At 42.1% G+C, this 12,655-nt stretch overlaps 1 protein-coding gene across 1 annotated transcript; it reads right to left on the reverse strand.

Annotated features, from left to right (window-relative positions):
* Positions 1–272: 272 nt before the first annotated feature.
* GNAT1 (G protein subunit alpha transducin 1) lies at positions 273–11,969 on the reverse strand. Its single transcript, XM_063296443.1, has 8 exons — positions 11,752–11,969; positions 8,050–8,092; positions 6,698–6,839; positions 6,184–6,341; positions 5,414–5,542; positions 2,793–2,922; positions 2,129–2,282; positions 273–463 (listed from the first exon to the last, which is right to left on the reverse strand). Exons 1-8 carry the CDS (start codon positions 11,855–11,857, stop codon positions 273–275), a joined length of 1,053 nt encoding a protein of 350 aa, XP_063152513.1. The 5' UTR covers positions 11,858–11,969.
* Positions 11,970–12,655: the final 686 nt, after the last annotated feature.

Below are 12,655 nucleotides of genomic sequence, written 5' to 3' on the forward strand. Positions count from 1 at the left end.
GGTTCTCCATCACATTCTAGCTAACTGTAATCTGATACAAACTTGGACTTAACTATTTCCCCACCCTTTTTTTCACCCCTTAAACCTGCCTGCTGAAGGGTTCTTGACAGTTGTGCAGAAATTTTGTACAACTTTAATTGGCCTAAAATACATATTTCTTCAATGAACTGGATTTCAGTCAAGGTGATTCTCTCCCCTGCCCCCTTCCTAGCCACCCATCTGGTCCTGCCTGGGCAGAGCCACCCAAGTTAGAAAAAAAAAAGCACTTGCAATCAGAAGAGGCCACAATCCTTCAGATTCTCCTTGATTATGATGTCAGTGACCGCATCAAAGACAAACTTGACGTTTTCTGTGTCAGTGGCACAGGTCATATGCGAGTAGATTTCCTTCACATCCCTTCTCATATTCAGTTCCAGGAACTGGACTTTGATATAGGCACCTGCATCTTCATATGTATTGGGCCCTGCAGAGAGATGGGTGGTAAAGGAATAGTTTCACTTGCAGAGTAACACAGGCCCTTCTGGCTCAGTATTATTCATTTGTCCAGAAGTGAGGCAAAACTTTTAATGGTTCTGACAAAGTTCTGACAAAGCCTTGAGGCAATGAGATTACTGCCCTGACAATAAACAGAACTCCCAACAGGCTTTGCATTGAAGAAATGCTTCCAATCTGTACTAGGCAGAATCATTAAACACTGCAGTTTTTATAGAGTTCAGTGTTTGTTGTTCTATGATCAGCTGTATTGTACCTGAGCTTCCTTTCCAGGGAGTGGTCTGCCCTTGATAATCAAGTCTTGCATGTTTTACTGAGCATCACCCACCTACATCACATATCTCTGAATGTTTGGAGAAAAGGCATTTTAGAAGTATGACTGACTTGACTGAATACAGGGCTTCTAATGCCTTGTCAATGGTGAAAAGCCTCCCAACACAGTTTACAAAACTCAACAACTTTTTGCGTTTTATTGGATGACTCCCCCAACATTTTCTCCCTTAGCAACTTTGCACTTCCCATCACCTTGCATTTTCTTCCAGTATTGGAACAGCTGAGAAGAAAAGCATCTCTACAATCAGTACATGTGGGCACCTATTCTCAAAAGTGGTTAAACTTTTAGTGGTTGCTTGAAAAACAGCTAATAATAACAAATTCTGGTTTACGTGGCAGAAAAGTATGCCGTATTTCACGGAGGACTGAGGCCCTCTAGTGTTTCATTCCCCAAAACAAATGTGTTATAATAGGATTATTTTCACAAAGTAATGTCCTCTCCTCATTATGATGTGATGGAAGCAAGGGAAATGGAAGATAACTTGCTTCTTCCATCCAAAGTCGTGAGTAATAAGATCCATCTATAGCCAAAGAAATCAAATGCAAAGGTTTTAATTACTTGCATCTTTGGATGACATGAAAAAAATTAACTGTCCTGTAGTTAAGTGGTTGTCAAAGTCTCAGCCACATCTATCCAAGTTAGTATATCTTGACTTTCTATACAAAGTCAACAAGGTAAGAAGGGTGGGCGTAAATAGGTGAGGGGAGCCAGTTCCACAAATTCTCACTGATTCAGGCCCAGTACAATGCTGACTGTATATTAAGAGTAGCTGGTATTCAGGACACTATTCTCTCCCCCATAGAGAGTGCTTGTGCGGGTAAAAATGGAAGAATGAGACCACAAATTATATTAAAATTCTTTTCTATTGCTCACTTCGTTCCTGGTAGTGGGGCATGTTAATTTCCTGTCTGGCTTTATCTAAACCAGCCTCCCCTAAGTTGGCACCAGCCAGATGTGCTGTACTACAATTTCCATCAGTCCCAGCCAGCTTAGCTATTGCTCTGCAAGCCAATAGAAATTACAATCCAAATATCTGAAGATTAATCCAGGTAGGGCAGATCTAAGCACATGCTACTTTCTCTTTGAACTCTTGATGCTCATTTTATAGAATGCCAGAATGAATGCCAGAATCAGGCCATCATTTAGGCATTAAGTTTTTAGCCTGCCGACCTATCGTATTTTAGTTACTTTTGAGGCTACCTGTCATGAAGTTTGTATATTCCTACTTACTGTACAATTGACTGTAAGACTCCAACTTCAACTGTATCCACACAAACATGCATGCTGCAGACTGGAACTCACCGTCATAATCAGGGAAGCACATGCTGAGGTGGGCCTTCTTGATCTTTTCCTGGAAAACATCTTTCTTGTTGAGAAAAAGAACAATGGAAGTGATGGCAAAGTATCGGTGATTGCAGATACTGTTGAAGAGGTGCAAGCTCTCATGCATGCGATTCTGAAAGAAGAAACAGACCCCAAGGGCCCTTCTCATTCCCCTTATTGAGAAATTCAGTTCAGCTGCATTTCAGTAGCTAAAGATGCACACACAACACACACAATGTTTCCCTAAAACTCTATCTGGAACAGGAATTATATTTTGTGTTGAAACTGACAACACTTTCCTAATCACCTCTAGATAATTTCCCCACTGCCTGCAGTGGGATTTCTAAGAAAGTAGAAAAGCAAATGAATCGTGTGTGTGTGTGTGAGTGTGTGTCTGCCACAATCATGGGGTGATCCCTGTGATTCTTATGTTAGCAGAGTTTGGTATAATTCTCAGCCTTCTCCCTTATCTACAACTTGTAGAATGGTGTGGAACTTACTTTCAAGCTAGAACAATCTCCTTTCCAAAAGTAAACTCTCCATCCCAAGAACAGAAAACGGCCTCTTTAAACCTTGGTCAAAACACATGTCTTTCATCTGCTATACCCCAAAGAGTCTGAAGATAACTTTGGACGCCCCTTACCACTTCATCGTCTTCCACCAGGACCATATCGTAGGCGCTGAGAGCAGCAATGAAGATGATGCAGGTGACTCCTTCGAAGCAATGGATCCACTTCTTGCGTTCTGAGCGCTGGCCTCCAACGTCAAACATCCTGCCAGAAAGTTGAGAAATTGTTGTGATCGGGAATTCTAAAGGAAATGTTTTCATCTCATATCTTTATCTAGTTCACAATATCCATTCTGGATATATGAAACAGAATTGCCTTACTTACCAGAAACCCTAATTTCTCTATTTCTTGTAATTAAGTTCACAATCCAAAACATACACAAATAGGCATATTAAGGGAAGTACTAACAAACTTACTGTGGAAAAATCCTCCATAAAACTTATAGGAAGAATTGCACACAAAAGTGCATATATTCTTACACTGACTTTTAAAGGCAAATTTGCATCCAGCACAGAAACTGACTGAAGCAAAGACAATATTGGCAGAAGAGGAACTGATCAGGAACTGACCAGCCTGATCCAGAATTGTGACATTTTAATACTTCATTGCACTTCTGATGATGAGTGGCTCACCCACTTCAGAGCTATTTCTGTTGCTCAGGAAATAGATATCTCAGAATTCTTAAAGTCTATCTTTTCCCAGAAGGAGCAAAATTATCTATCTTGCAGGATTTAAAGCCAGGGCAAGCAATAGTTTTGCAGAGAAAATAATTACTGCAATTTATTCAAGGAAAGCAGGGAGGTTCAAGTGCAGATGTGAAAAAGCAAGGTGTCTGAAGGAATTGTAGAAAACAGATTGAGAATGAATGGAAACTTAAAGGAATGATAGGTACAGGGGGCTGGAAAATGAAGGGGGGGTAAAAATGTGGGGCAGAGTAAGCAGTAATCTGAACAGTAGGCTGCAGAAAATAAAGAGCAGTGGATATATGAGCCATGTTCTCACAACCAAGCTAACTGTAGGAAGATACTGTCTTATGGGAACACCAAAAAGAGATTCACAGCCCCACTGAACTCAGCCCCAGAGATTACATTTAACCAAAAACAGATGCAGGCATGGAGTTACATTAACCCCATCCAGTCAACCCCATTGCATGTCTAGCTGACGGAGAGGCAGCTGGGGATGCTAGGACTCTCCTTATATAAGGACTCATGAGGATTTCAGGCACACCCTGGAGCAAGTCTTGCCAAAATTGTGACTTTTGATCCAGTCACCGAGTCAGTATGCTTCCAGAACCACCAGTGAAAAGTTGGACTGGGTTAAACATACGGTGAATACAGGAGTATGAAGTTGAAAAAAGGGAACGGGGAAAAAAATCTCACATAAAACCTAGAGGCAGAAGATGTGCACGTGGGCAGGAGGAAATGGTCAGGTAATGGGGATGTTGGAAAGCTGGGAACTGTGGGCCAAGACCTGCAGGGCTGATGGATCTTTAAGAGCCAAGGAATCTCTTCATTAAGGGTTTGACCCACTTCGCATATTGCACTGGCAATTCTGACAGCCAAGAAAAGGTCAAATGGGAGATTTTAATGAACCTGTCAGTTCTTTGGCAAAACTTTTTCACAATAGTTCAGATGCATAGCTCTGGCTGCTGCTTTCAAGTACAGCCTGGGATGAACTGCAAAAGAATCTCTTTTTTCTTCAGTAGCATCTTGAAATAGAATTCTGTGTCTTATTAATTTACTTGAAATAGAAAAATATGGTAATACAAGCTAGATGTATGGGGGGGAAAGGGTCATTAGGAAAAGCCACATAGAGATGTTCGAACAAGAAAAGAACAGCTAATGAGGAAATAATCCAAAGTCTTTAAAAGTCTCTTTATGCAGATAGAAATTTGGTTATTCCAACTATACGTCTGTAGGGGGCAGTACATCCTCACAAAAACGAAGAGAATGGCTTTCTCTGCTAATCTTTCATGTTCCTGGATAGGTGCACATAAGACATTTCAGACAATGCAAATATAATCAGTCTTCCATTGCCTTTTCTTCTTCACATAATTTACATTTCACTATCATTTCTGTTCATTAGCTATGACTGCACTGGATTACTGCTAGTTTTTCAATGTTGATTTCTTCAGGGTTCAATGTGAAAGACAAGTTTATATTATCTGAATATGAGATGCTAGGCTCTGAGAAGATACATTCCCTCCATTTTTTAATTTGTTACCTTTTTTTTAGATTTATGTTCCACCTTCTCTCCTGGAGTTCAAGGAGACCTTTGTTTTATCCCAACAACTACTCTATGAAGTAAGTTGGGCTGAGTGAATGGCTGGCCCAAAGTCACTCAGCGAGTTTCTGTGGCTGAGATGAGAGGCATTATGTCAAGCATTTTTTCTTTAATATAGAAGCCTTTACAAAAGTCTTTCTTGCATTCTAAACCATCACAAAACTGAATTTCTGATGTCTCTCATATGTCATCTAAAAGTGGTGACCAGGAGAGACTTTATAGCTTGTAAACCAGCCACTACACGTACAGACCTAATCATACACATTCATACCTTTGTTTATCTTCTTGCCTGATGAACAATTCTGAAGACTCAAAATCTTACCAAATTTTTTCTGGCCTATTGAAAAGTAAGGCGATTAGACCCAAGTAACCATCTACTTATTGGCGGTTCACTGCTAAGGGCATACGATACCTGAAGTGGAGATCCTTGAAGGAAAACTGGGTTTCAATGATCCCTGTTGTCTTAACTCTAGAGCGGAGAACATCCTGCTCTGTGGGGACATATCCAGGAGTCACCAACCGTGCCAAGTCATTCAGGTAACTGCAGACATAGAAGTATAATCCTATAATGTAATTAATACAGCAGAACCTGGATCTTCCAATTTCAATGTCTAAGTGTACTGACAAGGTATTAGGTAGGCTGTGGGAGTTTGAAAGATCTGGCCCCTTTTTTCTGGAAGAAAAGTGGGCTCTGAAAGAAACAGAGTTTGGAGGGAGAATATTCAGACAGGATCACCCCTGGAAAGGAGGCCAGAGAATCCCAGGGACCATTTCTCTGCCCCTCACACCCACTCAGAGAACCTGCTAAGGTCTCCTCTGTGTCTTAGCAGGATTCCTAGAAGGAGAGGGATGGTGCACGTTGCCCATTGCAGTGGGTGAAAGTTGCCACTTTGGTCATAAAAGCATTCTCTTCTGACTTTCTATGTCATTACATCTACTTATAGTGCAGGAACGTTCTTTCTGTTTCCATCTGAGGCAGAAATAGGGGAATATAGTTGCTTAAGAAAGGGCCCAGACAAGCATCACGCCTGTATAAAAGCTGAAAAGAGACATATGCCTCCGTTTGTATTCAGTCTCTGCCATTGTAACTAAGCCGTGCTGGGGATCATCCTGCTCACTCATAACAATCCTCAGATAAAGCCATGCACTCTGTCTCGAAGAGTATAAGCCAAGAACTCCTACTAGCCAGCCGAATCATTCAGTTGGTACTCTGAGGCTCTATCAAAGCAGGCCTGGATGCCCGTATCTTCCCAGAGTCGACCAATGATGTCAGACATCTCCTTAGGCATGGTGCCCTCTTCAATGGTGTCTGCTAAGTGCAGTAACTTGCGGGAATCATCCTACAATTGAGACAGAAGATGAAGCTCAATCAATGAGACATTCCTGAGGAAGGGGGAAAAAATTCCTTCACTTCTTCCTTCTTTGAAAACAGTAATCTGGAGCAAACTGAATTAGAGTGATGATTGCTTTGAGTTTCTCTGACCTACATCCTTTTTCTTATCTTGGGAATTGTCTCTGGATGTTCCTATAATTCTAAGAGCCCTCCCAGCCACATTAATTGTCACTAAGTAATCCATTACCCATTCCCATTCCCATTTTCTTTTCTTTTCTTTTGATCAGCCTTTTGTTATTGTGGAAGATACCAAGAGCCCAAAGAAGAACCAGGTATGAACATGTCTATTCTTCAGTGACCAACCTGCCTGGCTGTGTCTCCATATTGGATGTTCAGTGTGCTCATTGCCCTCACAATGGACAGCATGGACTGCAGTGTGTTGCTGTAGATAATAGAGATGAATTCCAAGCACTCCTCTAAAGAGTAACCATCCTTGTGGATAATTCTATGGAAGATAAGAACAGAAAATCAATCCAGAACATCTCAGCAACATTAGGTCTGCTTTGGATTCTATCACAAATCCACTGCAAAATTTGACCTGTTGATTTGAAGAATACCAAAGAGGATCCCATTTGGTAAACAGCTCTGGCCCTCTAAGGCAGTGTTTCTCAACCTTGGGAACTTTAAGATGTGAGCTAAATCATCCTGATGACTACATAGACACATCATGTACTTTCTTTTATAGCAGTACAGTAATGGTTTGACATAGCCACCTTCTGCGATTTTTAAAAAAAATTCTAGTCTAACCTATAGCCCTTGGTGATCTTCCATCTAATTATTAATTTGTCTTGATGATGCTTAGATTTTAGAGATCAATCAAACTCAGTTAAGTGTTGCCACTTACTAGGCAGACCTGGAATGATGAGAATAAGGTGGCTGTTGGGATATTAGTACATTTTTAATTTCCTCAAACATAAAGTGTACAGGGAAATATACAGAGAGCAAGGGCAGCTAATGTTTTTGGAAAAATTGACCCATTTAGAATTGTGAGACCCTGTCATGGCCATTCTCACAGAATGACTTCCATTTTCTACCGGAGCCAAAAGTCTAGCTCATACAGTTGCCTCCCTCTCTAAACCCCCATCCCCCTGCCCTGCCATCCCCTTATCCACTGTGGTTGTTTTTTTCCCCAGAATAGGGGAACAGATTTCCAAGCAAAGCAGCCATGCGTCGTTCTTACTTTTTAAGGATGCCTATGGTACTTATACATGTCATGAGTAAGGATGGCGAGCAGGGGGCTCCCTTCCAGACTGTCAAGAGCATGCGTAGCACTGAGGAATTGGTGAGCCATTCCAAGAGGCACAGATTGGGACCGCCTTAACCTGCGGGGTTTATATGGCTGGGTTTTTCCCACGCTTGTTCAGTTTGTTAGGATTACTGTTATGTATTAGCAATAAACATTAGAGAACAGTTCCCTGTCTCAGAGTGTTTCCTGGGAGTCAGGACAATACAGGCCTCATTTGTATTACCGCAAATAAAGATCATACTATTGGCTAGTTATGTTTTGGAAGCTATTTTATTCATTTATTACAACAATCTTTTAAAAATAAGTTGGGTAGAATGATCCAACACTTCATATGAGAAAGCATTCTTATGAAAAGAACTTGACAACTGCAGTGTTGAGCATGTCTAGGAATTGCCAGAAGAAGACTTACTTCATTTGCTTGACTATGGTGCTTTTGCCCGATTCTCCAGCTCCTGATGGAACAAAAATGAAAAGGGACTAAACTATATCTGTTCCCAATTCCTAATGCTATCTATATGGCACAAAATTCAAATTAACATCAGATCCCCTTTGCACCCCCTCTTCAGCCTTAGGTCTGTTTTGCGTTCAAGAGCTGGTCTTCCCAATAAATCCTTTGTGGACTCTTTCCAGCTCTTTTTCACTTTGTTTTAATAACCTGGTGCCAAGCACAGTCTCCTCCTGGGAGTGGGGAGAGGAATATTAATGGATCAGTTACCTCCCCCCACACCTGGAAAATTAAAGAAAAAGTACAAGTCTTTGGTTGTGAACAATAATACATTTACTCCTTATCAAACAACTATATAGGTACACAAATGGTTAAACAATATCACACAACGGTAGGAACTTCAAGCAACACTATGCTATTGAACTCAGTAGAATGATCTCCTTTGTCTTACATGGAGGTTTGAGCTGAGAATTGGCAATTGGCCCTCTCCCTCCCTCCCTCCCTCCCTCCCTCTTTCTCTCTCTCTCTCTCTCTCACACACACACACACACACACACACTTCATTCGCTCCCTTCTTCAAGTTGCTCTGAAGATGGTCCCCTTGCTACAACATTCCCAATGTCCAGTACATATTAAAATCACAGCACTTATTAAATGTCCTCTCCCTTCCCCTGAAGAACATCCCAAATCATCAGCAGGGTGGTAAATTCTCCTGCAGCAGCACTCCTAACAATTCCACACTGCTGCTTGATTGCTCCTTCCAGGTTGGACCTCTCCCATCCTGGACCTTCTGATCCAGCCTGTTTATCTCTGCACTTGGTTCTCTAAACCATGATCTCCTCCAGTTAGTACTCCGGGTGTTTTTCTCACTGGTCATCCATCCATCGCCTGCCACGCTGTCCTCCTCCCTGGCCAAACGTTACTGCCTGACACTCCTGACTCCCTTGTGCTTCCAGGCTGCTCTTCCTCCCTCTTCCAGTATAGAGAAGAATCCCTGTTAAATTTTTTGCTGCAAAAAGAAAGTAGCTTTCTCCTTCCACTTTCTCCAGTCAAATCCTTTGCTGTCCAACCTTTCCTCCCCTTCTGTGGCAGAGAGAGAAAATCACACTCAGCTCTTCTATTTCCAAACTCCCTTTCTTTCATTTCTGTTTCTTTGCCACAGTCCTGTGGCCAGCTGGATTGATGCTCCATCTCACTCTCCCCCGTGCCTCTCTTTTTGTGCATGTCTTTTACATTCTTCTAACTCCTACATTTCATTTCTGCATCATTACACCTTGAGGAAAAAGGCCTTCCCATTTAGAGGCCTTTAAAATCTTACCCTGTCTCCTGTTTTATCTGAAACAGCACATTATTTTGTTTCTTAATCCCTGTCTTATATTTACTCTGCCCTCATCTTTGGAGACTCTATTCTGTCTGATTTCTTTTAACAGCAGCAGTTTTTAAAATGTTTTGTTACAGACTCAATCATTTTGCAAATGGATCCAACTCTTTTGCAACCACTGGGCAAGCTCAACCTGTCTGCATCAGACTTTTAACTCTACTAATTACTCCTAAACTCGAATTGCAACCATCAGATCACACATTAATTTTAAATACTACAGTGAGCAATTAACCATTTTGATAGAGTTGAGATCCAGGATTGGAAGTGGAAAGACTCAGATTCAATTTAGTTTATTTAATTTACTATTTTCTCAGCCAAATCTAACTCACTAGATGGTTATTACAGACTTATTTCAGCAAGCAACAGTAGACGATAAGAATTCTATTTGGGAAGAGGGCTTAAATTTAGCATGGCCATTTTTTTTCAGATAGTTATTGTACCAGTGCATTTCACACCCGCCTAATGTGCAGATCTTTCCAACTAATATCCCACACTGCTGTCAGTTTCACATGCTCTTTGACCAAGCATGGAGTCTCTGTCTCTCTTTCTCTCTCCATGTTTGATCAAACTATCTCACTCAATTCTTTTTTTAAAAAAAATTTCGAACTCTGACAGCTGTGTTAGGAAGCATGATGTGTTAGAAGGGGGAAAAAGTGAGAGAGAAGCATTTCATATGTGCTATTTCTAAAGCACACTGTGTTAGCTTCAGCTGAAGGCATGTTGGCCTTATGACCTAATTTAAGGCCCGCCGGCCAGCCTGCCTGCTGGCCTGCCTGCCTACCTTCCTCTACCCCAACGGCTGAGTAAATTCTAAATTCTAAAGGACTTCTCTTTAGGAGTTCTTCCAGCTAATATTGCAGCAAGTATCCGTGCAGGATTACCACCACCAGAGGTGTCAGGATAAGATCCTTTAAGCCAGCATTGGTCACCTTTCCAGGAGAGATAATGAGATAATGAGATCTGGGCCATAGACCAGCTTATCCTCAATGCTTCACAGAAAAAGGACAGCACCAGCATATGAAGTTATGAAAACATCACAGCTGAAGATGGGAAACAGAGGCATGCTATCTCTTACACTATACTGTGAGGAAGGCATAGGCTATGGCAGTCTGGAAGTTGCAATCCCAACAATCTGAATGGCATCAGACCAGGGAAGGCTGAAGAAAAGTTCTTGCAGGCCAGACCTTCACTTAAGCACTGCACATTGTACAAACTCCCTTAATAATGGGGGGAAAGCGAGTCAACCAGCTGCACTAATTTGTGGGCTGGCTGGTATCACCAGTGAGAATGTCCATCAATATTCTGGGACAAAATGGCTGAAAAAATGTAGCAATGGCTGTCTTGGAGGTTATGGGAATGAGCCAATAACAGCTTGCACTTCTGTAATATTTAAATGCATTTTCCTTTTACTAAGAACCATTTCACAATGCCCATCATTGTTTCCATGCTCTCCTTATACTTCACTTGCAGCAATTATTTGTGCATATGTGTATCACAGAGCAGTGTTACCTTTTTTTTAAAAAACTGCTCAATAGTAAATGTAGACTCAGGTTGTTTTAGATATTTCAGCCTGCTTTAATTTGGCACACTACTTTGGCTATGCTGCCTGGGAACTATTGTCTGAACACATCTACAGAACATGTGGCTTGGGAAAGCTGAGCTAACTAACCCAGTCAGCTTAGTAAGCCTTGCCAAGAATACAAGAGAAGGTAACCCTCCTTACAGCTCTTCAGTCTATCCTTCCCTTCATCTGTGCAAAAGTAGGGTACAGCATCTATATTTAAAGCAGTGGGTCTAGCAGAACAATGTCAGCAAAAGTGCTGAAGGAGCAACGACCCCAGGAGATTTAAATGCATAGCCCCCAAACAACAAAGGAAATCAGGGTCAACATTCATCAGGAGCTGATATGATCTGCCATAAGCTTCCCTCAGAATAATCAATGTCTCAGCAGATGCACCTAGAAGAAATGTCTTTAATTTCCCATTTCTCTAAAATGTGCAGGTATCTTTTCCCTTTATCTTTCTGTCATCTTCATAGGACTTGGATTAAAGCTTTGCCTTAGCACTACCGCCTAATATTGTTGTCCACTCTGCATGTACAGATGATGAGACAGAAAATCTTCTGGATTATGACTGCTCTGCTTCTGAATGAAATACGCACTGCTCTCCTTCAATCCTGGCATACAAGTGAATGAGAGGCTGTAGGAAAGGGGAGGGAGAACTCCTTGATAGAACCTGCCACAATGTGGACAAGGCCACTGTGACTTTCTCTGGGGGGTTACTTACCAAGAAGCAACAGCTTAACTGTCCTGGCATCTATCTCGGCATCTTCCTTGAGCTTTTTCTCCAGCTCCCGGGAGTGCTTTGCCTCTGCACTCGCACCTGCACCCATCGCCCAGTTGCTCTTTGCCCTCAGCCAGTGAAAGGAGATCCCAAGAAAGCCTGGGGGGGCTCCAGCACTTTCCTTCTGGGGCTGCCTTCTTCTCTAGCCCAGCCTTGAGTCAAGACAGGTTCTTCCTCTTCTTGCTCTCTTGAGCTCCTTCGGTGCCTACTGTTGCTCCCTCCTTGAGCCACCACCAGCCACTTTCTGGCTTAGAGGGATTTTGCCATCCCTGGGAATCAGGTGCTCTGAAGCACCCAATGTGGAGCAAGGACAAGTGAAGAAGGGCCACGTAGGATGCAGCCCCAGGATCTCCCCCAAGCTCTAATCCGACTTGCTTGTGCTCAGTAGCTTAAAGGCATTTCTGAGATAAAGCTCCTTCAATCCCTGCATATGCTAAACTCAGCAGTTTCCATTTTCCATCTGCTCTTGACCTGGACAAGCATTTGAAAAAGGAATACTCCTTCCTCCAGACTCTGCCTCCCTTTTCCTGCCATACCAATTGCACAAGATGATGCACCAATGGGTCTGCTGCGGATGGTCCACGTGCTTTGGTCTCACCCCAGCACTGGGTAAATTATATTGATTATGGTGTAAAAGTATCAGTTAGCTGGCCAACATCCCCCCCAATGTCAGAGATAATAACAGCTCTTGGAGAAAAGGTACAGGGAGCAAGAAACATAAAAAGAGAGGCTGGCAAATAAAGCTACTAGTCCTGTCACATTCAGTGCCACCACTATTAGTAGCGAATAAGTAGTTTTTAATGTGTTTGGAGGGAAAGCATTTGTATGTGCATATGGGCATTCCTAA

Source organism: Candoia aspera, chromosome 2, assembly GCF_035149785.1.
Source record: "Candoia aspera isolate rCanAsp1 chromosome 2, rCanAsp1.hap2, whole genome shotgun sequence".
Lineage (NCBI taxonomy): Eukaryota > Metazoa > Chordata > Lepidosauria > Squamata > Boidae > Candoia > Candoia aspera.

Bases quoted from the DNA above. Each gene is read 5' to 3' on its own strand.
- GNAT1 (XM_063296443.1), bottom strand. From the start codon at position 11,857: ATGGGTGCAGGTGCGAGTGCAGAGGCAAAGCACTCCCGGGAGCTGGAG. The intron at 6,840-8,049 runs GTAAGTCTTCTT...TATCTTCCATAG, and splicing joins ACCATAGTCAAGCAAATGAA to AATTATCCACAAGGATGGTT. The intron at 2,923-5,413 runs GTATCGTATGCC...ACTTTCTGGCAG, and splicing joins TTCAAGGATCTCCACTTCAG to GATGTTTGACGTTGGAGGCC.